Source organism: Coturnix japonica, chromosome 20 (genome assembly GCF_001577835.2).
Source record: "Coturnix japonica isolate 7356 chromosome 20, Coturnix japonica 2.1, whole genome shotgun sequence".
NCBI lineage: Eukaryota > Metazoa > Chordata > Aves > Galliformes > Phasianidae > Coturnix > Coturnix japonica.
In genome coordinates, this window is record NC_029535.1 from 4,902,793 (window position 1) to 4,930,227 (window position 27,435).

General features: G+C 50.3%; 2 protein-coding genes and 1 long non-coding RNA gene across 4 annotated transcripts; 1 reads left to right on the top strand and 2 right to left on the bottom strand.

Moving 5' to 3' along the window:
• Positions 1 to 1,219: 1,219 nt before the first annotated feature.
• Positions 1,220 to 2,243, bottom strand: TP53RK (TP53 regulating kinase). Its single transcript, XM_015881683.2, has 2 exons — positions 1,922 to 2,243; positions 1,220 to 1,837 (listed from the first exon to the last, which is right to left on the bottom strand). The coding sequence occupies exons 1-2, from the start codon at positions 2,211 to 2,213 to the stop codon at positions 1,359 to 1,361; spliced, it is 771 nt and encodes a 256-aa protein (XP_015737169.1). The 5' UTR covers positions 2,214 to 2,243; the 3' UTR covers positions 1,220 to 1,358.
• Positions 2,244 to 3,070: 827 nt separating this feature from the next.
• Positions 3,071 to 12,285, top strand: SLC2A10 (solute carrier family 2 member 10). 2 transcript variants are annotated; one of them, XM_015881681.2, is made up of 5 exons: positions 3,071 to 4,783; positions 8,617 to 9,978; positions 10,933 to 11,055; positions 11,308 to 11,443; positions 11,921 to 12,285. In XM_015881681.2, exons 1-5 carry the CDS (start codon positions 4,714 to 4,716, stop codon positions 12,015 to 12,017), a joined length of 1,788 nt encoding a protein of 595 aa, XP_015737167.1. In that variant the 5' UTR covers positions 3,071 to 4,713; the 3' UTR covers positions 12,018 to 12,285. The 2 variants fall into 2 exon arrangements, with proteins under 2 accessions (XP_015737167.1, XP_015737168.1); XM_015881682.2 differs by lacking the exon at positions 3,071 to 4,783 and adding an exon at positions 4,937 to 5,346.
• A 1,103-nt stretch (positions 12,286 to 13,388) lies between these two features.
• On the bottom strand, positions 13,389 to 26,052 carry LOC116654297. The gene is made up of 3 exons (XR_004309441.1): positions 21,971 to 26,052; positions 21,326 to 21,384; positions 13,389 to 20,082 (listed from the first exon to the last, which is right to left on the bottom strand). It is a non-coding gene; the product is annotated as an uncharacterized LOC116654297 (long non-coding RNA).
• Positions 26,053 to 27,435: the final 1,383 nt, after the last annotated feature.

Below are 27,435 nucleotides of genomic sequence, written 5' to 3' on the forward strand. Positions count from 1 at the left end.
AGCGGACCCCTTCGCTTTCAAAACTGCTTGAACCACAGTGGTAAGGAGCTGGATCCACTCCTAATGCCACACTTGGTCAGTAGTTTGTGCCTAAGGGGATTACAGGTACACAAAGGCAAAGCTAACAAAGCCTAAAGCAAACTATTGGTCACTTACTGAGGACCTGTGTTGGCAAGGTGTCTTGACACCAGCATGTAAGGCACAGCCTCCAGGGCAACCCTTCTCCAGGGCAGATCTTGTCACATTACCATGCAGGAAAGCTCCAGAGCTCTTGGGCCTCTCACTATTTATGTGGTCAGAGGATGGATTTGTGGTTGTATGTTGATTTTAGCCATGAGCCCACTGGCCCTCTGCTGTTGAAGCAGGTGCCTGCCACCAGCTTGAGACAGCCCTGTGGCCATGAACTTGCCTTAGCCCAAGTGCTTTGAGTGCTGTTGCTCACAGTCTTCCTGTGCAAGGGCTGAAGGGGGAAGAAGTGTGTGTATGGGGGGAGCACACCACCGCAATCAGCACCTGCTGGGATTTTTCCACTCTCAGACAGCTCAGCACTCACCGCAGCATCCCGGCCATAAAACCCTGCAGTCCATCAGCTTTGTTTCTACTCCACGCTCCTGCAGAGAAAGCTGCATTTTAATAAACACACTCATAGTTAGAAACAGACAGCTTCAAAGGGCTCTGCAAACACAACACAGTCCTGGCATCACCGGGAGGCAGGCAGAGCAGTGTTTGTACAGATGGGGCGGTGGGCAGGGAAGGCGGCGTGCTGGGGGTCTGGGGGGGGGGGGGGCTGTGATCAGAGGTTCATTAGCTCACATCCACCTGCTCCCACTGCGGCATCCCGTGAACGTTAGAAACAAAACAAAATGAAACAACAAGAAACGCGACCCCGGGGGCACAGCTGTATCTGAGCCGGTGGAACCCGGTCCCCACGCTGGAGCCGAGCACTCGCCCAGCGCTTCCTCTGGCAAGGAAGTGAATGCGCGCCGGGCACGGGGCAGCCCGCAGCGTTAGGACACTTGCACTGAGCGGGACCCGAACGGACGGACTTATAGTAACGAGGCAGCAACACAACCACTGCGCCACCGCTAGAAGCTCCGGGCTGGGTGCTCACAGCCGCTTTCCGTGCTCAGCGCGGGGTGTTGTATGAACACAGAGCACACGGTGAACTGCCTCCAACGGGCCCGTAGTGAGCTGCAGGGCTCACACCACGTTACTTCGGTACTTCACAACGGTTAGAAACACGATCCGATTTATTTCATACCAGACGCCATTATCAAAATATGAATCTGCGCAATAAGTGTAACTGGGTGTATAAATAACAGAACCAAGAGGGAACACTTCTCCATCGCCGCCTGCTGTTACCCGATCATGGACCTCTTCCTCCCCCTGAGCCGCACCTCGTCCAGCCGTTTGATCACTGGGCCGGATTTCTTCGATGCGGCCGCATAGCTCTGTAACAGAGCCTGAAACACAGTTTCTGTATCGGGGTGGGTACTAAGAAAGGCCTTTTCCAGCACGTACAGATCGACTCCTTTATCCTCGGGAAGACCCGAAATGAAGCTGAGCCCAAAGTCAATCAGCACCAAGTCCAGCTGCTCCACGGGCGGCCGCAGTAACACGTTGGACGTGGTGAGGTCCCCGTGGATGAGGTCCTCGTCGTGCATCCTGGCCAGCAGCTGGCCCATCTTCTCCGCCAGCCCCAGGAGGCTGCTGGCATCACCACCGCTGCGCTGCACGTTGTAGATGTGATCCTGAACAGGGATGGCACCGATAATATCTTCAAGATAGATGCAGTTGGACACGTAATCCACGAAATAAACCACGGGAGCGGGGATCCCTATTTGAGAACAACACAACACGCCGCATTAATGACACGCAGCCCGACGGGACCCCCCGGCCCCTCGTTCCCATCATCGCCCACCTGCCCGCCTGCAGCGCAGCAGGGATCGCGCCTCCTGCGCCGTGCGCCGCCGGCTCAGCCGCTCCTCCAGCGCCGGGTGCCGGTAGCGCTTGGGGAAGCGGAGCTTGGCCACGGCCTGCCGGCCCAGAAAGCTGCCCCGGTAAACACGAGCCTCTGCGCCCTGCTGCACCAGCTGCAGCCCCGGCAGCGGTGGCGGCACCTCACCCACACCGTGGCCCGGTGCGCCCGGCCCGGCCCCATCCCCCGCCCCAGCCATGTCCGTGTCCGTGCCCACGCCGTGCGCCGCCGCCATTACTGCGCCCTGCCAACACTGCGCATGCGCGTCGCTCTCCGCTTCGGCAATCTTCGGCGGCCGCCGGCGGAAAGTGCCGAGCTCAGCGCCCCCCCCCATCCCATCTCCCCCATCAGGGGATCCGCGATGCTACAGATCCTACAGATCCATTTTGTCCTTGTTTTCTCCTCCACAACATTTGTTTCTCCTTCGGAATATTGCTATTTGGTCACCACATGCCGTGCTGGTTGCTCACACGGTGGGATCCTGCTTAGTAAATATTGACACTGCTTCAACCCGTTCCTAAACAACATTCCCGAGCCGTCCCCATGCGGGTGAGCCGTCCCACCTGCTGGGCCATAGAAGCTCATGTGTTACTGCACTCCGTGTTTACAGCCTGTCAGTGCCAAAGAAACGAGGTTTTGTTGGCAGTTCCAGCTCAGAGCCGTGCAAAGCTGGCTGCAGACCTACAGACCTGGCTGTAGGACCCAACTGTCACCAACACCCGGCACATGGGGCAGCACGTACTTGTGAGTCAGGCCGGGTGTTTTGTTATTCAGCTGCAAAGCAGGAATGCACCCTCAGTGCCCTGACAGCCAGCAGCCAAGATAAGGATCAGCTGGAGGAATGGCACCGCCAAGACACACAGCCTGGAGATGAGGAGGAGACAGGAGCAGCCGTGTGGCCAAGGGTGTGATGGAACCCCCTGGATCCAACCCTCCCAGCCCCTCCCGGCCCCTCTCACATGCAGCTCCACAACCACAGCAGCAGCCCTCAGCGGGCCCTCAATGCCCATGAACTGCAAACATTGCAATGAGAAGCACAGTATCTTAAAACCCACAAGGAAAGGTTTTTTTTTCCTCATTATCCATCATGGCAGTTTTTCATGGTGTGGTTTCAGAGCACCATAACGCACAGTGCCGGTGCTGCAGCTGGATTCCTGCACATACTGATGTCATCTTTTTGGCCTCCTTTTGCAAACATACCATAAAACTCTGCTGTGCTCCCCAGGACCTCACCTCCCTGCTGCCTTTGCTAATAATGTTTATTGCCCTGCCAGAGAACAGGAAGCCTCCAGGAGATGTCAGGGGTGGCTTTATGCTGGCAGATAAACAGATGCTGAGTGACCAAGGAGAAAATGTAATTTCTTCCTTCTCACGCTGAGTTCATCGGAGGAGTGTAGTTAAACATGCAAGAGTTGTTCGGGCAGGTTGTAGATCATGGAGCCAGGATGTGTTAACCCAGTGGATGCTGAGGACTGAAGGGTCTGGGGGAAGACAGAAAACTGCAGGCCTCCGATCTGAGTGCTATGAGAGCTGGCTGTGATTTCAGAGCTATTTAAGCTCTTTAATAGGAATTGCAAATCTCCTCGTGGAGTCCCTTCTGTGAACACCGCTGGTTTCTGTAGGCTGGTGTTTGTGTTTGAAGCCATTCTTCACTGAGCGTATGATCCCCGTGCAGCTGTCAGACTGCACGAGACACAGCACTGCAGATGAGGTATTTCTGCATGCTGTATTCCCACTGCAATTAGAGGATATGAATGGGAAGCACTGCTTTATAAATCAGGCAGATGATTTGAAATGCTTTTAATATTCACCATGGCTTTGAGAAGAAATGGGAGCTGAGCCTTTGATCAACTGCTGCCCATACTGAGAGGCTGGGGTGAAAGGGTGTACGTGATCCAGCATGGCCCATCTTACACATCTCAAATCTATGAACTGGAGCAAAAAGAGGAAGAGTCCTGTGGGTCTCCAGGACAGAGACACGGCATTCCTTCCTTCTACAACATGGAACAAAGATTCCTGACATGTTTCTCCAAGTTCCTCATGAAGTTACTATGTGCAGCGGCCACTGTGAAGCTCTTTTAACAACACCACGTGTTTTTCACTCCTTACCCAACCTGTTTGCTTCTGACTGTGTCAGAGGGCCGTGCCTGCACTGCGTCCACAGGTGCAGTGATGGCTGATGCAGCTGAGCTGGTACCATGCAAAAAGCTTTGGCAGCGTGTGCTCACAGCGTGCCGGTACCATTAGAACCGTATGACAAAACAAATGGTTTCCTGCGGTCACAAACCAGCTCATCCCCACTCATCCTCCAGCACAGTCGCTGCTGTGTGGCTCTGTGAGGTCTCAGCCCATGACAGCACATTGCCCTGCTCTGCTCCCCACGCTCATTAGGTGACAGCAGGCTTATGAGCGTTGCACGCACATCACAGCACACACACACATACTTTACCACATCACAACACGCCCAGTGACTATGGTCTGTGTGAACAGCACCAAGGGAGAATGTTTCCATTGCGTTACAGAGTTTCCCTCTTCTGGGCATATAAAGCTTTGTAAAGTCCTCAGTTTACAAACAGGAATTTGTATTATATGAATTTAGCCTCAGATTCAGAAAACAAACCCTGCCTCCAAGCGCAAGTCCCATTGCCTTGCATGCAGTAGGAAGAATTCTGTTCTAAGGAACAGAAAGAGGACGATAATTGCAAGGAAAGTTGAACCCCAGATCACTTTGCCTAATGGAGCACTGTGCTGCTGGAAGGAGACAAGCTCAGGAGGTGCAGCCTTTCTTTTCAACAGAAGAGAAAGGTAAGAGTTCCAAGTCAGCCGTGCTGCTCTTTTTTAGCTTTGAAATGGTCTGTCCTTTCCTAGGAGCCTTTTTTTGGCTTTCCAACCCAGAAACCTAAAGGTTCGATCGAACTCCCCATCTCCTGAGGGCCGTTTAAAGGCCTTCTAGTGCGGAGGAGCAAAGCTCTGCACGGCAGAGTGGGGAGATGAGATTCCTGCTCCTGCTGCAGTGCAAACGAGACAGCGGGACGGGGACAGCGCTGTCATTCCGTCTGCCAGCGCCCTGTCCGCTTTTAGATCGCTCATAGACGCACGCGTGCAGCTCGCTCCGGTACAAGCTCCCCCATCCACACCGGCCCTGGAGCAGGATCCCAACGGCACGGCACGGCGCGCGCCCCCCGCTGCCCCGCTCCGAGCCGGGACCCCCCATTCCTGCCCAGGGCCCGTTCGTCCCGGTCGGGGGCAGGGCAGGAGCGACGTGGCGCTGCTCGGCCCCGCTCCGGCCGCCGGACCCCGCTCCGCTCCGCCCCGCTCCGCGCCCGCCGCCGCCGCGGAGCGCCCGGGGTTCGGCCGCCGCAACATGGGTGAGTGGTCCGGACCGCGCTGGGGAGGGGGCGGCGGGCGGAGAGACCCGCGGCGGGCGGCGGCCGTTCCCCGGGAGGAGGGGAAAGTTTTCAGCTTTGCGACCTTTCCCGAAGGCTCCGGCTGCATCTCCCTCTCTCTCTCTCTGTCTCTGTCCCGCCCAAGTTTCCCATTTCTTTTTAGCACTTCCAGCCCCGGTTTCCTGTGACACGGCCCCTAAAGCCGTGCCGGGAGCGGGGAGGAGGGGGCCGTGCGGCGGCGGGGCGATGGAGCGCATCCCCGGGCATCGCCCTGCGGCGGGGCCGGCACCGCACCGCGCTGCGGGGGCAGCTCGGGCTCAGCCCGGTACCGCGCACCGCCCCGTCCTGCAGCGCAGGGCATCGCCCGGCCCAGCCCTGCGGGGCACCCGCCGAACTTTGTGTCCCGCTGAGCTCTGAGTCCACGGGTACCTCGACTGTCGCAGAGTTGACCGTACAAAGTTGGATCCCGACCAGCCTTCATGGCCTGCCCACTAAGTTAGCTGCAGCGTCTGATTGAATCAGCGCTGGTATTTACGGCAGGGCTGAATGGATCTAAGCAAGCTGATGGCTTGGAACGAGTGGTTTGTTCACTTCATGCAAAGACTTCTGTTCTCACTGAGCAAATATTTTTTCTGGTTATCTGCGTGATACGTGTACAAGGAGCAATGCAAACAGGGCAGGTAGTCACACTGAGCATAGCGGGAGGGACAGGCGTGGGGCTGCAGGGGCACAAGGAACACAAAGGAAACAGGGGGATATGGAACAAATAGCAATACAAACATGGCCATCCCTGAGAAATAAGCGTTATCGCTGCCTGTGATTGTGTGCTGAATAGAGACACTTCCTATTAAACACAGCTTGTGAGGGGGGAAAAAGCCCATAGCCAATAGTGAGGGAAGTTTTCCATGGTCTGGTGGATGTGTCCACATTCTTTCCACACATGGTCTGCTGAAGCAGTGAGTATTTCTAATTAAACAAAGCCAATGTGTGAATACAGATAGTATTACATGCTGGCAACCAGTCTATTACAGCACAAACTTGCACGTCAATGTGCTCTACCTGTACCTTCAGAACTGGGCTGGGAGAAAAAGGTCACTGTCATTGCTTCTGCCCCAGGATCCTCATGGCAGCAGGGCTCTGCGTGTGCCCCCCCTGCCGTGCTGAGCTATGTGACTCATGGCTCACACATCCTTGGCCTTTCATCCTCTCCACAGGGTGAGATACATGTGCAGCAAGCACCGTGTTTTTGTAGGGTTGTTTGGGGCGGGTTGGTCACTTTGGATTTGGTTTGGTTTGCTTTTGCCGCTGTTTTTTTTCTTCTTTTAAGTAAGCTTCAATGCTTACAAATGTTGCATGCTCAGCTGAATGAGAAAGGCAAGGTCAAGGAATCGTTCCTTGTGTTTGGGGCAGACAACAGGGAGCTTTTCAGGTCGTGAAGACATCCTGCAGACCTGGGTCAGCCTGAGGAAGTTTGCTTCTTTGGGGGATTGTGGGCACCTGGTGAAGGAGAGGTAAAAATCAGGTCCATTCCCACCAAGTAATGCCAGGAGTGTGAGATTAGATAGGAGAAAAACTCTTGTGAGCAGCACTTTCATTTACATCATTCATTCACCCTCATTTATTTCCTACAAGTCAGATTTTTTTCCATACTCTTTTGATTTCTCTCGACTCCACCAAAGCTGCCCGAATTCACTCACTCATGCTCAGGGTACACACAGCCCTCAGGGGCCAGGCAGGAGCTGAGGGTTGTGCTCCTGGCAGCAGAAGTTTTTCTCTCTGTTGTTTCCCTCTTACACATCAAGAAATAGAATTTCAAGCCCCATCACCACCATAGCAAAGTTTGGCAAAGAGTTCCCTCCTCCCTCTGCCTCATCCCAGCATTTGTTCCTCCCTGAGCTGTGAACAGCAGCCATCAACCTCCCACTAAACTGCCAAGCAGTGAAGTAGTTAATGCTGCTATTTTCTTTACAAAAAAAAACCCAAAAAACTTTTTTTTTTTATTTTTTTTTAAAGTTTCCTTATATTTCCAACTGAGGTTGAAGTGCATGTGGCATTCATCAGCTCTCACTGCAGGCTTTGCATTCCTGCTCTTTACCTTGCAGTCCTGAGGTCTGAAGATTTTATTTTTAGTGAGATATTAGAGGCTGGAATTGTTATTGGGCTGCAGTTCAGAGGGAATCTGCACACTGGAGTAGTTCTTCTGGCCACATAATCACACAATAAATAGAGCCCTACCTCTAGAATACCCCTTCACTGATGAGGCAATGTTAAAGTGAAAACTCCTGCCATGGTTGCTGCCATCCATACATTATCTGAAAGACACAAAGGAAGGAAAAAAGATGAAAGGTTGTTAACAACTTACCAACTTGGCCAGCCATTTCTCCCTTTGCCTGGGCTCAGGTAGGGGGATGGAACAAAAGATGGTGGTTCATGAAGCCTTAAGTGTAGTGCTGCCCCCTGTGGATCCTCAGTCTGTTCAGTAACTTCTTATTTCTGTGATAAATTCTTTGACAGTAAAGGTGAAGTTCAGAAGCAACAGCTTCTGTGTGTGATCACAGGATGCAGGGACTGCTTGGCAAAGAGCAGGGCCTTCTTGGGTGATCTCAGGGGAAAATGCATTGCATGAAGGGCACTGGGCACCTGTACTGTCCAGAAACAAGAACTGTGCAGAGCTTGAAGGAGGAATTAGGTATGAAACTGGAGGATAAGAGGGAATGAGCCAGGGCAGTTCTGTCCCAGTGACTGACCTTGGAATTCCCCACTGGTAAGGGATGCTTCTTTTCCTACAGGTGTTCTAAGCTGCAAATCATGTACTTAAAGTTTACAGTGGTCATGCAGAGCAAGTTAAAACCCAGCAAGTAGAAGCTGCATTCCCTGCCCAGAACAGTTCTTGCAACTAGAACCAAGAAACAGAGACCTCAGAGGGTCCTGTTTACAACACCAGAGAAGCAAAGCACTGTCTGCCACTTAGATATAAGTCCTAACAACAAAACTGTTAATACAGCCCTATTTTCACAGTTCTGAACCCAAATGAGTGCCATTGCAGTCCATGGCAATGTGTGCAGGCTTGGTGAATGGTGAGAGTGTGTGCACGTTTGCATATGACCTATGAATTGAGGGGAAATTCATCACTGTAGCTTTGTAGGTAGAAAACTGTGTGTGTCCTGGAAGAGCTTTTTGCAGATTGTGTGTGCTGATAACTTTCTGCTAGAGCCAGAAAACTGAACCTCACTTTGCTTGCTTGTTTTCCAGGTCGTGCATTGCTGGTCCTCCTGTTGTCTGCAACAGTCTCTCTTCTGGGCGGGCTGATATTTGGATACGAGCTGGGGATTATCTCTGGAGCACTGCTGCAGCTACAGACAGACTTCAGCCTTGGCTGCTTCAAGCAGGAGGTTCTTGTGAGCTCCGTCCTGGTTGGAGCTTTCCTTGCCTCTCTGATCGGGGGAATCCTCATTGACCGCCATGGACGGAGGAGAGCAATTCTGGTCAGCAACGTGGTCCTGTTATTTGGCAGCCTTATTCTCACACTGACGAGGTCGTTTATTGGGCTGGTCATTGGGCGCATAACAGTGGGCTTTGCCATCTCCTTCTCATCCATGGCCTGCTGCATCTATGTCTCAGAGATGGTGGCTGCACATCAGCGAGGGCTGCTGGTGTCTCTGTATGAAGCAGGCATCACTGTAGGCATCCTGTTGTCCTATGCACTGAATTACGCCTTTGCAGATACACAGGAGGGATGGAGGTACATGTTTGGACTGGCCATGGCCCCAGCAGCCATGCAGTTCCTCAGCATCCTCTTTCTCCCAGTAAACCCTGTTAAACTAAACACGTGGGACTCGGACTGCCAGAAGGGTCTCATTCAATTGCAGACTGCTGAGGACAGAGAGGCAGCAAAGCGGGAGCCCTATAAGGAGAAGCACTACTCATTTCTTGATCTTTTCAGGACCAGAGACAACATGAGGAGGCGAACCCTGGTGGGGCTGGGCCTGGTGCTCTTCCAGCAGTTCACTGGGCAGCCCAACGTGCTGGGCTATGCCTCCAAAATCTTCCACTCGGTGGGATTCCAGAGCAACTCGTCTGCCATCCTGGCCTCTGTCGGGCTGGGGGCAATCAAGGTGGTGGCCACGCTGGTGGCTATGGCCTTTGCAGACAAAGCTGGCCGCAGAGCACTGCTCCTTGCTGGCGGTGTGGTGATGGCCATCTCTGTCACCACCATCGGCCTCACCACCTGCATCACCCCACTGGCCATGGCCAGGGACTGCACAGCCGCTGCAGACCCCAATGTGTCCCACAGCCTCCCCCAGCACCCCTTGGTGCCCCCATCCTCTCACATTCCACCAGACTTAGGAGAAGGCAACGGGCAGACAGGCCCTGGTTCTGCTGCCACCAAAAGCCTTGCAAAAGCTCTTGCCAGTGCTCAGAGCAGTGAGGCTGTTACTCGTTCTTCCCACACTCAGAAAATGGGCTTGGTGGGGCAGTCCGAAAAAGAGACAGAGGAAAGCACAGACCCTCCTTTCGGCAGTGCTCCCCTGACAGAACATATGGTTTTAAATTGGATTACGCTGCTGAGCATGATGGCTTTTGTGAGCGCATTCTCAATTGGATTTGGACCAAGTAAGTATGGTGTTTATATATCCTTGCACTAACCCAGAGAATAAAACTGGGGCTGATCTTTATAGTCTGCTTGAAACATTCATTATGCATTGGCTTTACCAGGCAGCTGAGTGTCTGGAAACTGGAAATGTATCCCCGTCAGCCTACTGAATCATTTCCTGGTCTTGCAGCTCTGTCTGCCGTGTGGCTGGGACAGCATCATGATCACCTTCTCTTCCATGCTATCACTACCCTTGTAATGTTCTCTTTTTCCTGTTGCGCTCATTGCAAAATCAGAGCGTCCCACAAGCACTGCCTCGTGCTCACAGCATCCTGATAAGAAGGAACATAGAGGGGCTCCTCCAGAAAGACAGCAGCAGAGCTGGAAGTGGAATCTCCTGGAAAGTTTCTTGTTATCAGTTGGACATTTTCTGAAATCATTTTGCATCAGATGAGAACACAGATTAGTTCTTGCTTCCACTTGAGTTCTAGTGTTTTCAGACACTCCTTGTTTTAAATGCTTTGATGGGAGAAAACAGTGTCTAACCAAAGGAAAAACATAAGTGCACAGCAAGTCCCATGAGTTTGGCAGTGACTCCATAAATCATTTCAAGCAAAACAACCCTAGGATAGGAGAGATTGCTCTAAGTTATGCACTGCTTTCAGCTCTGATTTTCACCCAAATACAATCTCCCTACTTCTTTCTCCATTCTTTACAAGGAGCATGTCCTGATAGCAGATGTATAATTTTCCCCCCTTCTGCTCAGTGGCCAGGTACCCACTCTGCTTTCTGCACACTGGGCCTGCCCATCGCTATCTCATCCTCTGCTCAGTGCTGACCATAGGAGCTTCAGAGTGCTCTGCTGTGACCTGGCTCTGAGATGGATGACCAGCAGCAGTGGGTGCTGAAATCCTCCTTCCCCATTTCCCAAATACGTTTCTTAAACCATACAACTGTTTTCCTAACCTGTGCAGTGACCTGGCTGGTCCTCAGTGAGATCTACCCAGCTGGAATACGAGGAAGAGCCTTTGCCTTCTGCAACAGCTTTAACTGGGCAGCCAATTTACTGATCAGCCTCTCCTTCCTGGATCTCATTGGTAAGTGTCCATCCCCGTCCCTCCATGTCCCACAGATGGGTTAGTGCAGGTGGCTGCCATGAGCTGATGGGAGAGTAAGCATAAGTGAGTCCTTCCTCACTGCTCCCCAGTTCCTTCTCCTAGCAAACAAGGGTCTTTCCCTGCCCTTGGAGGGGCTCTTGACAGTTATCACCCTGCAGTAAGCCACCAGCTTCCCTTGTATCCAAGATCTGACTTCCCTTTGACAGACCCTCCATTTGAATCTTTCTGCAGATGCCATTGGTTTCTCGTGGATGTTTCTTCTCTATGGGCTGATGGGAGTGATGGCTGTTATTTTCATTTATTTCTTTGTTCCCGAAACGAAAGGACAGTCCTTAGAGGAGATAGACCAGCAGTTCTCCAGGAAATGGTATGTGTGCTGTTGTGCCAGCCCAAGCGCTGGTTTTGGGTGTTTTCCACTAGCATTACCCAAGGTCCATGGCACTGGGCAGCCCTGGCCTGGTCAGTGCTACTGAGAGCATCACAGAGGCACAGCCGGACTGTGAGAGCAGCACTGTGCTGCTGGAGGCTGCTGGTGGTGCTGGGAGGAAAAGGGCAGGAAGCAAGCAGGGCTTGTGGGCCAGGAGAGAGCAGGACGGAGCGTGGTATAGGCAGGGCCAGAGAGCAGGAGGGAACAAAGCTCTGGTCCTTCCCTCTGGGATCCTGGACTCCTCTTTCTCCTTTGGGGAAGAGACATCTCTCAGTGTAACTCAGACCATGGAGGGAGGTTCTGCAGCCATGGTAAGGATGGGCAGGAGGTGGCTGGGAGGGGTGGCTCTGTGTCCAGTCCTTTCTCAGCCTGGTGTGAGCAGCTGCACCTTCAGCTGACCCCCAGCATTGCCCCCAGGCTGCGGGAAGGGAGCGGCTGCAAGCAGAGGCGTGCGAGAGGAGCGAGCTGTGCACACAGGCAGTACCAGCGAGTGGAGCGTGCCAGCAGTGCCTGACAGCAGTGTCGTCCTGCAGAGGAGAACTGACCTGGGGACATTGCTCCTTACAACCTGTGACCTCTGTGCAGAGACAGCTCTCCCTGCAGTGCCTTAGATCTTGGGACACGCTGGCAGCTGCCCCTTGTGTCCTTGGAGAGTTGCTGGTCCCATGCAGGGAGCGTGTCCTTCCTCTGGCATCTTTTATTGTTCACGGTTTGTATCTGCTATCATTTAAGAGATGAATGGTTTTGTACGCAGGAATAAAACACAATTTTTGCTGACACCACTTTCCACCCATGCCGTTCATTTCTGAGCAGGATAGATTATATTCCACTGCTTTGAAGTACTTGGTGCTTTCCAGAGAGGTCAGGATTACAGGGCAATGCACCAGGCACTCAGCAGCTTCATTCTTGCTACCACCAACCAGCTCTGCCTCTTCCAGACCCCTCAGGAACCACATCCCAAAGCTTAACGTGCTCCACTGAAAATGTAGCTCCATGGGCACCAGCAACCACTGTGCTGGGCCACCTGGTTGGCATAATGGTGACACACAGGATGTGTCTTAGGCTGCCCAGTGCCATGTGGTTGTATCACCCATAGCCCTGCCTCAAAGAGAACTCACTGAGGCACACAGGGATACGTGCAAAACATAAAATACGCGCTCTGTTCCCCTTACTCCATTCAAAACCCCACGATCACCGAGCTCTATCAGCGATAACCCTGCTTTATCGGGAGCCGGAGCCGCAGCTGCAGGGCGGCCCGTCGCCACCAGGGGCCATCCCGAACCCACGGAACGAGCCGGGCTGAGCTGAGCGGTTCGGGGCGCTGCCGGCACCGCCTGCCGCTGCCGGAGCCTCGGGGTGCGGGGATGCTCGCGGCTGGGAAGCAGAACCAAAGCTGCCCGCTCGGTCGCGGTGCTGGTGGCACTGAAAGTGGCAAGAAGCAGACGGGGGTGCTCAATGAAAAGCGGGAGGGAAGGCAGGGGGTGCAGAAATTCAGGCCTGAGCCCCTCTGGAGGCTGTGTCCAGTGCACAGTGAGACCAGTGGGGAAATCTATGGGGCAGCTGCAATAAAAAAGATGGGATCGCCACACGTGCTGCTGGCAGACCCACGGGAGCCCTATTCAGCCACAAAACAAAGGTAAAATTGAGAGGCGTTCCCATTTCTATCCAGAAGTTTACCAAAATAAAATGATGGCAGGTTTTCTAATTGCCCTGACTGACAGCTGCAGTGTAGCAGGGATGGTGGTGAGCTGAGTGCCCTAATCGAGCTGTAGATGTCCCTGTCTGTTGCAGGGGAGCTGGGCCAGATGACCTCAAAGGGTCCTTTCCAACCTGAATGATTCTATGATTCTATGATTCTATGATTCCATGATTCTATGATTCCATGATTCCATGATTCTATGATTCCATGATTCTATGATTCTATGAGCTGCCCATCGAATAGTTAACAGCTGTCAGTACAGAGCTCTTGAGATTACAGATCCCAGCTTCCAACAATATAGATAGAGCAAGGTCTGTGTTACTAACCCTGACTGGGATAAGTGCAGTGATCAGAAAATATGAGATTATAGAAGTTGAATTTCAGGTCGGGTGGTAACAGTGGAGGATTCCAGCTATCTGCACATGGGTTTGCTCAGGGATCCATTGGGAAAAGTACTTTTGGATCCAGTAATGAGGCTCCGGGATCCAACAGTGCTGGAAGCTGCTGCTCTGGGTCTGTGCAGGGGCTGTGCACAGGACCTGTTCTCAAGGTGTTTGTGGGAGGGCTGCTCCCTGCTGATGACCACAGCACTGCCGGTTTAGTGCTGGAGCAGGACGGAGCACAGCAAATAAATCCAGTGAGTGGCTCTGCAATTGTAAGAAAAGGAACTATGAAAAAATAAGGTGATAAGTCAATAGCAACAACAGAGCTTGAAAGAGCAGACAGAGAGCAAGGAGCCTGCGAGCAGTCTGGCAGCGATTAAAAAATACTCTATTAAAGCCCAAGTAAAACATGTGCCACGGCTCAAAGAGAACTAAGAGGTCCTAAAAAACTCTCTGCCCGCCTCGCTGGGAAGGTTAAGGAGGTTTCACATGGAGAAGGTCAGCATTTAAAAAGTGAAAAGGTTTCCCACATGAGGAGAACAGGAAAAACCATCAAACACAGCAAGTAAAGTGTGGACAGAAAATTAAAAGAGCTAAAAAAGGGGATGAGGATCTCAGTGAAGGAAATACGTTTTAAAAAGCTGAGAACCAGGATGGAGAGATTGTTTGATGGCAAAGGAAAATGCAGAAAACCTGGGAGGACAAGGCAGGATGAGGAGCTCAGGGACTTTGTGGGGGTCCTCAGTGCTGGGGTGTGTGGGAGATCCCCACAATTTTGGATCAAAACTTTGCTGAGAGCTGTTCCTGTACCGCAGGCTCAAAGTGCTGGGTTTAATGGGCATCTTCTGAGGACAAATGAGAGCTTCCTTTTCATCAATGGAGTTTCCCAAAAGATCTCTTCTGGATCTGGTTTTGTTCAACATCTTCATTTGTGGCACTGGAAGAGGAATGGACATCAACACCTCCATGTTTGTGGGTGATACCAAAATCCTTTGGAAATGTTTTACCAGAAGAACCTTGCAAAATTGAGTGGGCAAAAAACGTGGTTGAGGATCTTGAAGTGTAGACAAATGCAAACATATGGCAGCACACAGAACTTGAACACCTGGTGCAGACCACAGGATGGTAGTTGAAGTTCAGGAAGAGTCCTGGGGGGCATCACCAACCACCCTAGTGTCACCTACACCCAGCGAGAGCCAGGGCAGTGCCAGAGGGACAGGGCCATGTGAGATGGATGTGCCAAGGAGGGCTGCAGACTGATGCAGAGGCTACTGGGGTCTGGGAGAGCTCAGGGTGGGCTGGGTGAACCTCCTCCATCACCCAACTGGACAAAAATGTGCCTGCTCTAAATGAGTGGCCCATTAGAGCAGCAGCAGCCCGCCTTCTCCTCTTCCCTCCCCTGAGGCCGGGACCTCATAAGACTGGAGGATACAGAAATGCTTGGGGCAGTGATAAATCTCCTTTAGTGAGCTTTTATTTCCTTTTCTTTCACAATATTTTCTTTAGTTTCCTAGCCAATTTTTTTCTAAGGAAAGATTTCTGACTTCCTTTGAGCCACAGCTCAACATCTGTCCACATTGGGGGCTGAAGTAATACACTGTTAAGGGGTTTTGATGTCAAGCCCAAAACCCCACCAGGGATTTATGCAGCTCTCCCCTTTCCTCCCTCCTCCTCTTCAAACGGCCTTTCATTTGCTCTCACTAATTGTGCTGTCATGCCTTTCTTTCCCCCTGGTGGTGCAGACAGCCCTTCGTGCAGACAGGTTTTGGTGACAGATGCCTGTGCCATGAGCTCTTTTGTGAGGTGGGCGCATTGCGTGAGCACCAAGCTGTGCTGAAATGGTGCAGGCACCCATCCAGTGTGAGGATGGATGGGAAAGGGGCTTCCCTGCCCTTGGAGGAGCTGTTGAGGAATAGAACTGGTCTGCCAGCCCACCCACAGGCACCGCTGGCTCCTCAAAGTCAGAGGGTGATTGGGTAGGAAGGGACATTAAAGATCATGGGGCTCCAACCCCCTGCTGTGGGCTGCCTGCACCTTACCAGCTCAAGCTGCCCAGGGCCCCATGCAGCCTGGCCTTGCACACCCCAGGAATGGGGCACCCACAGCAATGTGGGCAATGAGGACAGGGGCTGTTTTGCTGAGCAGAGCAAAGCTCAAATAAACAGTGTGTGGCTGAGGATTGGTGATTCCACTGACCCATGTGAGATTGTGGAAGAGGACTCAGAGCTGTGCACCTCATGGGTCAACCTGCTCATGTGGAAGCCTCTCTCAGACTTGGCCAGCGTGAGGGGAATGACACTGCTGAGCAGCTGAAGGCATCGGGAATACAACCAGAAGTAAATCCTGAATTTACCCAAAGGTTTCTTTGTGCCCTGGGAAGTTGCTGTCATTGCAGGAGGGCAGGTAGAACCAGTGGGGGAATGCACTTTTGAAGTTCACAGGTGGTTTTCTTGTGTTTTAAATGCCTGTGGATGAAGATATCTAAGAGAGAGGAGGACTCCATCTGCCCCAGAACCTGCAGGCAGATGGGCACAGGGGCACTCAGCACAACACTGCAGGAGGTTTGAGAGAAGTTACGGTGCTCTGCCAAAGAGTGAGCTTCTAAAAAGCAATGACAGCTGCACCTACACTTGTCTGTGCTTCTGTGATCTGCCACGGCCAAAAATGGGTTGTTCCCATTCCAAAAATGGTGGGTTCCAGCCAGACTTCAGAAACTTGGTGATGTGAAGTTTGAGGGGCAGCAGCACAACCCCAGAGCCCTGCCCCAGCTGTGGTAATGGGATGGGGGTCCCTGAGCAGGGAATGCGGGGCAGCATCCTGCAGTGCTCTGTGCACCTGAGGGCAGTGAGCTCAAGGCCCACATCCCGTTATGTCTGCTTGGGGGGATGCAGGGCTGGATGCAAGAGGCCAGGATGCATGAAACACGATAACTGGAAAAAATACAAACCAGAGGCTGGGCTGTGTAATGCACTACAGATCCAGCAAAACAACCAGAGCTGAACAGAATAATGTTCCTCCCATTAGAACAAAGGTACTGCCTCGATGCAGGAAGAACCTGGCAGAACTGTGTGCTGAGCTGTGGTTCCTTGGCTTGTACCTCTCCCAGCACAGGCTGCACACCCCAAAATCCCACTGTCCTCACAGGGATGAGATTCCTTGGGCTGGGAGTTAGACCCAGATTACGGCACTGGGCTATGAAGAAACCAGTTCTATGCCCCAACCTGAATGGGACCCAATCAGCCCCTGAATAAGCAGGAATGATGCAATTACCTTTTTCATGGAGCTCTTCCAGCTGTGTCCAGGTACTTCAGAACTACTGGGATGTGCTCACTCCACTGTGAATCCTTCTCCCCTTATTATAGGAGCAGGAACAGCACGGAGCTGGCGGTGGTTGGGAGCCATTTACCCCCAGGAAGGTCCTTGGTGAGGGTCTGCAGAGAATCGTGGTGCTTGGGCAGCACAGCCCCATCGTGATATGGCTGTGGCTGTGCCCACTGATGGCTCCATATGGCAGCATCTTCCTCCTGGTCCTCCCCAGACGCAGAGCCGTCCCAGCACACAGCACGGCCGCCAGCAGCAGCACAAACACCAGCGTCAGCGCTCGCACTATTAATAGTGTTTCTATTCCTGCTGTCATTATGATTGCTTCTGCTACTATTAATAATAATATTTACATATGCATAACCACAGATGCAAAACAGATGGCTTCGTGGGGACCTCTGAAAAACTTGTCTCTGCCACACATTTATGACAGAGACAGAGGGCAAGCCGCACAGAGTGCCATGGAGGGAACAAATAGACGGGGAAAAAGAATGAAATAATTCCTTCCATATTCCCAGCAGAGGCCAAAACTTGTCCATTCCCTCTCTCGGCTTCTCTCCTTTCTAATACTTGAGACTATTTTCTAATACCAGGTCAGAGATGGTTTCCATATTTTTTCAGACTTGTCTAATTTTATTTTCCAGTTCAGCTATTATTTTCTCAGATGCAGCTTTTCCCGATGGGTGGAAAATACAAAAGGAGTCGCTCATCTGTTCCCCACAAGCTTTTTCCTGACCGCTGGGAAGTTCGGGCACTATTCCAGACCTGGAGTAAACCTTGCCTGCTGGAGAAAACTCGATCCCTGTTTGCTGAGTTCACAAGTCTGGGAATCATTTAAGCTAATGGGAAAAGTAAAAGTGAGTAAAACTGCCACCAGCCTGAGCCACCCTGTTCGCTTCCTACAGTGCCCCAAAAGGAGTTGTGGAGAGGTGGGGGTCAACCCCTGCTCCAAGGTAACAGTGACAGGATGAGAGGTGATGGCCACAAGCTGCACCACGGGAGGTTCAGGTTGGACACCAGGAGACATTGGTCTCAGATTGGCGATGCATTGGCACAGGCTGCCCAGAGGTGGCACCTGGGGACATGGTTCAGTGGTCAATGCTGGTGATGGGTTGTTGGCTGGACCTGGTGATCTCAGTGGTCTTTTCCAACCTTAATGATTCTATGATTCTGAGATTTTTTGTGGTTTCTTTGCCCAGCCACTGCAAATCACAGCTGGTCTGCCAGCACTGTCCTCTGCAGAAGGCCAGGGCAGAAGGAAGGACTTCCCAGTCCACACTGGTACCTGGAGTGACATAACCATCCCCTGGCATGAGTGGTTCCCCTGCAGGCAGCTTCATTCTCCTGTCTGTGTGTACTCAGTTGTGTAAACACAGAGGCTGTCACGCACCATGGTGTCACGTTGGTGTCCAACAGGACTTGGCAGCCCTTTTCTGCTGCCAACACCTCTGGGGATTCCCCGACTGCTCCAAGCAGCCCCTGCTCCTGCAGCTCCTTCCTGGTGGAGGAGGCAGGTCTACATGCTGTCCCACACCACAGAGATGTTTAAATGGAGAAAGCCACCAGGCAGCCCATGCTGCATGCTAATGAGTACAACACAGCGTCCCCAAGCACTAATGAGCAATAAAGTGCCCCACAAACTAAAGAGTCCCCAAGTACTACTGAGGACTAAGTAGTCCCCAAATACTCACCTCTCTCTCGGGTCAAATTCCACTCTTTAAACCAATCCCCATTACATTTTACACATAAGGCTGTAGAAAGCCTCGGAGGGGCTGTTAGGGTCTATTGTAGGGGAATAAAGCATGTGTCAAAAAGACTTTTAATGCCCAGTTAAAAATGGCCTAAACACAGCCTGCAGTTACCTGATAAGCTGCAAGGTCTCTATTGGGATAAATATTTGGGTTTTTAAATTGTCTCAGCCCTTGCACACTTACAGGAGATTGGTTTGGCTCTATGCTGAAGCTTTGTCAAGTACATTAAAACAAAATTAAAAGCCTGGCTTTTGTTCTATCAAGACATTTAATGCTTGTTGCCTTTTTTCTTGCAACGGTTACGACCAGAGAATACTGAACATAGCGCAGTGCAGCAGATTTCTGCAGCTCAGTGCACGTTACTACACCAGCTCCCCTCCACAAGTGGCCCTACCGTGTAGGAGTCAGGGCCAAAAATGCTCCGGGAGGAGTTCACATGCCCAGGGCTGCACTGCAGGGCAACGCCTGAGGCCTATGTGCACAGGATGTACTCATTGCAAGAGAAAATATTTCTACCAGTGCAAATGGAGATTGCAACATTTCCCATTTAAATAACCTTTTCTTTGTGTGAACAACTACGTAATCCCTGAGGAGCCCATTGCCATCACATCATTGGTGGGTTTTATGTAGATACGTAGGCATTAAAGAGTTAGATGTCTGAATGGCTCAAGGGCTGTTGGTATCACTTTGCTTGTCCTGAAATTCATGGGGAGCTTCAGGTTCACAGCAACAACAGCCAAGAGCCCAGAGCTAGAGCTCAGATGGGTGCTTTTCCCCATTGCACTCATCCCTCTGCTGGAAGGGTCTGTGGGAGGTAGCAGCCTCAAGGAGCCATTCTGCTGCGCTTTGGGAGGTAATTGCCTGGTAGCAAGTGGGCCAGCACACAGAATTACTGGCATTTGAAGATCGGTGCAAGACCTGACTCTCAGGAATGCAGCATTAAAAACAAAACTTAAAACTTCCATATTGCAAAACCTATTAGCTGCTTTACCATTTTCGCAGTCATGCCGGTTTGCTCATACTGGATCTTTTACCAGACCGTGACAGCTCATTTGTTTAGCTTGGGCCAGGCTTAAAGTTCTGATGAAGCCTAATCTTGTGACCTGTATTTACTTTGGCCAGTGGTGCCTTCTGCACAGATGACTTCCTATCCTTCCTAATCTTTCCCGCAGGAAAGAAGTGGGGAGCTGGGAGCAGGGGGAGGAAGCAAAGCCAAGCAGACAGGCTGCAAAGAGAAACAAGCACTGCACATGTCGGCAGTGTGGGTCAGGTTCAGGGACCTTGTCTGTTAAGGGAAGGAATTAAAGGGGAAGTCAGCACCTCCGCTGTCATCATCTGAGATGCATCAAATCCATCATCGACCCCTGGAATTTCACCCATCTGGAAACACGGCTGGCTGTGACAGCATCAGGCATTTGCAAGGACCTGGGGATGGAAAAGACCCTGCTTGCCTCCAATTGTGACACTTCCCATTGGAGCTGGGAGAACTGTGCTGCTATCAGCCAGGGGTTTGGCAGCGAGCTCCCATTGCCCAGAAGGGAGATGCAATATGCAGCACGCGCCCTTCATGAATGCCACCAAGCAGATGGCATAGATCCCACATCCCCTTCTCCAGCTTTAGGGCCTTGTCCTGCAGAGGGGACAACACAGTGCTCACAAAGCAGTGCCCCAGGAGCAGGCTCGCTGCTGGCCCCAAAAATGCTGATGAGCTTCCCCAAATCCTTACCTTATGCTCAGCAATGGGGCTCTGAATTCAGAGACATAACAATGGGGCTGAGAGTGTTTTTGGAAGACAAAGAGCCGGCCAGGTTTGGATTCTATTTGATATCCCGGGTTTGACTAATTCCCATGAGCTGAAATAAAAATTTTGGAGTAGCTGGAAATATTCCTCAGCTTCATTCCCACGGAAGAGAAAGTGCTTAAAAGCAATCTAAGGTTAATGGGAACATGATGAAAGAACCATTTCTGTGGAGTAGCTTTTTGAGTAAATGCCTCCTTTTAAATGCATTTTCCAAGCATTATAGCAGCAAAATTTGGGATTGGGTTCAAATGTCTCTCAAACTCCTGGACAATGAGTGGTGAGGAAGCAATCTATTGAGCTGCTGTGGAGAGGCTCCAGTTCATGGCTTGAGGGCTCTGAGCTGGGGCTGCTGGGGAGCAAATTCCCCATTGATGGGGAGCAGAGACCTGGGCCTGCCCTGTTAATGAGCCTGAAATCCCCCAGGGCCAACAGAACTGTGCGTCTGTGCTGCCTGCAGGGGTTTGTTCCACATAGAAGAGTATCTTCCCATTTGGGCAACTGGGGAGGGTAGGAACATGCCAACCCCTAAATTCCCATGTAAACATTGGGCCATAATTTATTTTTTTTTTTTTTCCAGTTTACAAATATTTACCTCGGACCAGATTTGTTGCAAAGATATTGATAAGAACATCGAAGTCCCTCTAGGAGAAAACCTATAAAGGCCACTGACATTTAAACCATTCAGGAGCAGCTTAATCTGTGTTATGTACTGGATTCAGTTCTGTAACTCCTACCTCACAAGGATATCTCTCAGCCAAACTGAGACCAGCAACAATAAATCTTTAAATGCTTCGATGCAGATACGCATTTTAAACCCAATGGCTCCAGTTCAGTGAGGTGTACATTTAGTGCACAGTGCATACAAACCTTGTTTGCTGGATCTGGACCTTGAACTGGGAGCTGTTTTCTACCTCTGCATGGCTGCTCTGTAAATAAAAATGTGATGTAATAAAAATGCTCATGTAATAAAAATGTGACCATACTAGAAATGAATTCTGACTTCTTCACTGATAAGCTCTTGTCCCCTTCTGCTCCACCACCACCCTGCCTGCATCTGCCTGAGCCCAGAGGTGGGGGCACAGCAGACCAAATCGATTGCACACACTGTGCTATGGATGTTAGTGAACAAGCTTGTCATGACCCTTCCCCTCTCTGCCATGGGAAAATGCTGGAGGACTCATTTTCCCCAGGAACAAACAGCAGCAGCTTTACATCACAGAAAGAAATGATCTTAATGCCCAACTCATGAGCTTCGTGATAAAAACCACACCTTGCAGCATAGTTAGGCAGTCATGCAAAGCACTGTGCTGTCCTTGTAAAGGTCTCAGTATTCACCTGATGACTGCAGTAATGAGCCAGCCTGCAGCTGCAGAGCGTGTCTGTACACAGATCTCACAGCCAAGGAAAGAGGTGAGATGCAAAGAGATGAAGAGGAGAAGGCAACAGTCTTTCAATTACTGATGATCACTGACCATTTTTCTGTGCAGAGTGCATGTGTGAGAATGGCCTTACCTTGCAGCTCAGCTGCACTCCCAGAACATGCTTGTACTTGGTTGGGAAGCCGCGCTAACAAGCAGGGGCAATGAAGCACATCTTGAAGCCTGCAGCTTATCTCCCTAGCCCATGACAAGTGCTGAAGGTGCTCAGGAGCCTGCAGAAGGCAGCAGCACACCACAGCTGCACTCACTGTGCAGCCCCTAACAGAAGCAGCACAACAGGGAAAGGGCAGCAGAGGGATTTAGATGGACTGCCTTCAAGCACTCATTAGCAAGCCACCTTAATGTAGGAAGAGGCAAAGTACCCCTGACCCCACCATCTGCAGCTACTCCTGGGCTCCAGCTGCCATCTCTTCCATTTCTAGCCCCATTTCCCCACTGAGAATCACCCACACACCTGCACCAGCCTTGTCCAGAACCCATGATCCATTAATCCTGTGGCCTTGGCCAGCACAGGGTCCAACAGAGGCTGTGGAGGTGAGCTCTCAGCTGTCCCAGTTCCTCAGCCCCAGAGATCCCACTGGCTGCAGTGGAACTCCACACCGAGCAGCTCCAGCCTCAGCTTCCCGGCGTGTCTGCAGAGCAGAGTGTGTCATACATCTGAAGGGTGACAAATTACCAGGAAGGGCTCCCCCCGCACCCCAGCTCTGCTGCGCGCAGCGTAATTCCCCCGTGCCGCATTAACAGCTAATAAAACAATAGAGCTTTTAGTGGTGGACTTCAAAGGCATCTCGGGCAGATGAATGAATTCAGCATTTCTTCACTTACTGTCAGCTCTGGGGGAGAGAAGGGCAGGCTGAGGTCGAAGGCTTCAGCGGCGAACAAATACAGGCTGGTATTTGGGCTACTGCAGGAAAATGAGTGGGAAATCAGTGACGCTGTTGGCACCTACCGGGTTTTCCTTCTTCTTTAGCGCTGCTCATTTCTGCTGCCCTGTTTTCTTGTCTGTTCCCCTGGAACAGTTGCTTGTCTGTTGCTACAGAACCACTGTGAAAAATGCCATCGACATTTAGAAAAAATCCAGAATTGCACCTAAAAGCACAGGTCAAGTCACCAACAGCTCATTGCACTGCGGGGGATCTTTAGGCAGCCTGGCCCAAACTCAAGCAAACATAATTATTTTCAGCCGCGGCAGCACAATTGTGTTTGGTAAATCTGCCTTGAGGTCCTGCAGCTAATTTACAACCCTGTGTCCATCTGCAGAAGGGTTTCTGCAAACCATTAGCTCATTGTCATGTTCAGTCACAATAAGCATCTACATGAATTACGCTTTGTATTGTGCAACTAAGAGGGGGTTAACGCCGATGGAAAATTATCTGCCTTTAGGAGGTGGAGAGGGAAGAATGAGGAAGCAGGAGTGGGGAGGACAGTGCTTGTCACAGGTAGTACAGAAATGTGATTTTGGGAACTGAGGTCTCGCTGCTCCATTACTGGCTGGCACTGGATGGCATCTCCTTCCCAGAAAGGGTTTCCCCATGTTTGGACCTACAGAAGAAATGATCAGACGCTTGCAGGTGGGATGCTGGGTCTTGAAGGTGAAAGGCAGCCCTGTGCCTAAGGAACATCCACAGTAAAGGGGTTCCCAGTGCAGGGACCACTCAGAACTGTGTGCCCATACCAGGACAGTCTGGCATTTATGATCAAGGTTTGGACCTGAACAGGGGCAAGGAGACCACTGGTACCCACTGAGCCTCCTCCAGATGTTGGGCACTGAGCACCAGAGGAACCACTCCAGTCATATATTCACCATGAATAGAACCTTCAGGGACAGTTTGGAAAGGATTAGAGATGGAAGAAATCTTAGGTGAAACAAGACTTGCAAGATTGCAACACAAAGAAGTGGACACAAGCAGTGCAGCTCCATTTCTTTCATATTTCCCTCCGTTTCCATCTTTTGTTCAGCCACAACCTTTGCTCCCACACAGAATCCAAGGAAGAAAGAATGATTGTTCTGTGCATGTTTTTTTCATCCTCATATACTACATGACACCCAAAACAACAGGAATGCGTTATACTTTTTTTTCCCTCCTTAAAAGTTGGCGCATTTTAGCCTCTTGAATGCCATCATCTATATTCTACACCGTTTCCAAGTCCAGCCCGAATATCTTGTTCTGGAAAACAACTTTAAAGCTTGCAATCATCTATGTCGTGTTCCCATCTGGTGCCAAGCTTTCAAAGCATTCTCCCCTTGGCTGTCCCACAAAACACTTCAGCAGAGGACACTTTCCAAGCATTCAGGACTGTCGCGCAGGGATGGGATTTGCATGCAGTCAGCTCACGGGGAGCTGTGGCATTGCTCAAAAGCAGCAGGGAGGGGGACTGCCTCCTGATAACTGAGCTGACAACTTCTAGGTTCTCTAAAGCCAGATCCTTCCAAGAATGCCCTTTGTTCCGCGCTAGCAGTCAGTTGCTCCATTCAGTCTCTCTCCCTGCTTGCTTGTAATTTATTCCTTCAAGAAGTCTTGCCGTAGGCTACTAGAAAATTAAAACAAGGAGCCAGATTCTTTTTTTTTTTTTTCCCCCTCCTCACTTTTGCTCTTTCATCAAGAACAGTGAAAATTTGGCACAGTTGAATATTTTGTTCAGCTCTTTCTTTCAGTCTTTGAAGTCCCCTAAAGCCTTGGTAGGAGTTTAGGCTTCCACTCACATCTGCTTTCCATGAAGCCATTTACCGCACTTTATTTGTGCCATATTAGATTTTTCAGGACAGGGACAGAACTAACGAAGCATTTACATTCCTGGGAAAGTGGCATATATACAACTACATTACTGTGATAGAAACAAACTACAACCGATGTGTTTTGCATTCTCAAGGCAGCAGCCATGTTGCACTATGGGCAGCACAGGGTCCAGAGCTAGTAGTTACTGAATTTATTCTTTTTAATGCCCGATTAAAACTGAAGACTCTCCATGCAGCTTTGGCTTATACAGATAAAGAGGTGCCCCAGCACCTGTACAGAAATAGAGGAAAACATCCTAAAAAGGGGCGGTTTGGATAACAGCTTAATGAAAACAAACCGTGGCCATACAGAAGCTGTGTCAGGCAGTATCAGTGACACAGAGCACTGTCAGCAGGACGATGGCATCATGCTGCTAGCTGCTAAGGCATTTCTTTTACAAGCCGAAAACTAATCCCATGACAATGCTCCATTTCAAGGGCTTTGTCACTATCAGAGCAGGGAAGGGGTGTTGACTGGATCCCTTTATCAGATGGATCCTGGTGAACCATAGGGATTATTGATTATCCTGCTGTTTTCTATTTTGTGTTTTTCTTTAACAGTTCAAGAAATTTGTGCCCATTTCTCATACTGAGAATGTTCCTGAGATTGTTCTAAGTCACAGGCGATGAAGCAGCAACTGAGAGAAATGTGCCTTGGAGGAGCTGACATCAAGAGCCCAGCAAGCCTGTTCTTTGAGCACAGGCTCCAATGGCCCTGAGCATAAAGATGGGGAGTTAAAAAGCCAGTGGGAACTTGGAAAGTTCAGCAGAGGATTGTCTGCCCAAGCTCAGCACAGCTCCCATCATCGGTGTGTGCAGAAGAAACATTTTTAGGAATCCAGCCATTTGCCATCCAGGCAAGAGACCAGACCATGACCAAATGACAAGTGTTGAACATGCTTATATTCATTCAGCCTTGGAGGGAAAAGGCGCTGACTGAGCTTGATCACAATGTTTGCTCATCCTCATCTTGTCAGAGAGGGGAGAAAAGCCTTTACAACATTGTTACTTCACAGTTCTTGGTGCAGAATCAAGTTGTTGTGGGATGTTCTAAGCAACCAAATTCCAGATTCGCATGTCAAAACAGATGAAGACATACCCCATGTACAGGCATGAGCAGGAGGACAGCTCATCCTCCTGCCTCAGTTTCTTCCCCTGTTTGAATGCAGGAGGATGACGTCTGTTACGAAGGTAATTGATTGCATCTCATCAATGGGAGGATCATAGGTCAATATGCAAGAATTATTCTTTGATGGAGAGAACACATTTCTAGACTGTTTCTACAGCTCCTTTGATCTTCCTGCACCCCAAACTGAATAGTGCTGGTGCATAGGCAGCTGCTTTCTCACTCATCTTACATCTTCCTTTCTAATTTTTTCTGCTTCATTTTATTCCCTTTATTTTGAAAGAAAGAAAGAAAGAAAGAAAGAAAGAAAGAAAGAAAGAAAGAAAGAAAGAAAGAAAGAAAGAGAAGAAAGAAAGAAAGAAAGAAAGAAAAAGTGTCAAAGCAGATGGCAGCTGGGTGTGTCCAAATAGTGGTATATCTCCCATGTAGCAAGTAACAGGATGAGAGGTGGTGGCCTCGAGTTGTGCCAGGGGTTGTTCAGATTGAATATTAGGAAAAACTTCTCTGAAAGTGAGGAGATGCAGTGACACAGCTGCCCAGGAGGGTGGTGGGGTCACTGTCCCTGGAGGTGTTCAAGAACTGTGGGGATGTGGCACTGAAGGACGTGGGCAGTGGGCATGGTGGGATGGGTTGGGTTTGGAGTTGTGCTGGGGGGTCATTGAGATCTTTTCCGATGATTCTTTTAATGTTTCTATGAAATAACCCACAAGAGAGCCACTCTAGTCCCTGAAATGAGACCATTCTTAAGCCCCTATTGCAGACCAACACTATGCTGTCCCTACTGCCATATATCTTTGATCTTATATTTCAGATCTCCAGAAATATTGAGACATGAATCAGATATTTAAAAACAATCTGGATACTGAAGGCTTCCCCAGTCTGGGCAGGGAATCGGACACCCCAGCAACACCCAGAAGTCTTCCCTGTGCCCAGGGACACAGCTCATGCTGGGAGGTGCTCAGCCACTGGAATGGGGGCTGTGGTGGATGGAGTGAGGCAGGGGGCCTGAGAAAGGGATGCTTTTTCCTTCTGCTCCAGTGATTTGAATTATTTCATGATGGCAAAAGTGAGGAGAGGAAAAAACCACAGCACTACATTAAAAAAAAAAAAAAGAAAGAAAAAGAAAAGAAAAAAGGAAAAAAAGTGATATAAAAAAGTGCTGTGCCAGGTAAAACTCTCTGCTTTGTTATTATGAGAGTTCCCAGTATTGATAATTTCTCCTAGTTGCTGGTTTGTAAGTTACTTCTGAGTAGAAAATTCAATTACATGGGCCAAGTCAACAATAATGTTTTTCCTGGCAACGTTTCATTTTGCCAGTGGAAACATTTTTTTCCCCCTTCTTCTTTTCTGGATTCAGCTCTGCAAAGTTGCTAAATTCTTCCAGATCTCTGGTCTGATGCGATCATAAATATCCTGATTGTATTGCACTGATTGACAGGCTGGGGATGGATTAAGTGGGGATTACAGACTGGAATGATCAAAATGTGCTTTCATGGTCAGTAACTCTGCAATAAGTCATAGTTCCAATGTACATTAACTATATAATCTAATTAACATGGCTGTTTATGTATTTAATATTATTCTTAAAACTTTTTAATAAAAGAAGGTTTTCAGAAGAATTATGTGTTGTTTAAAA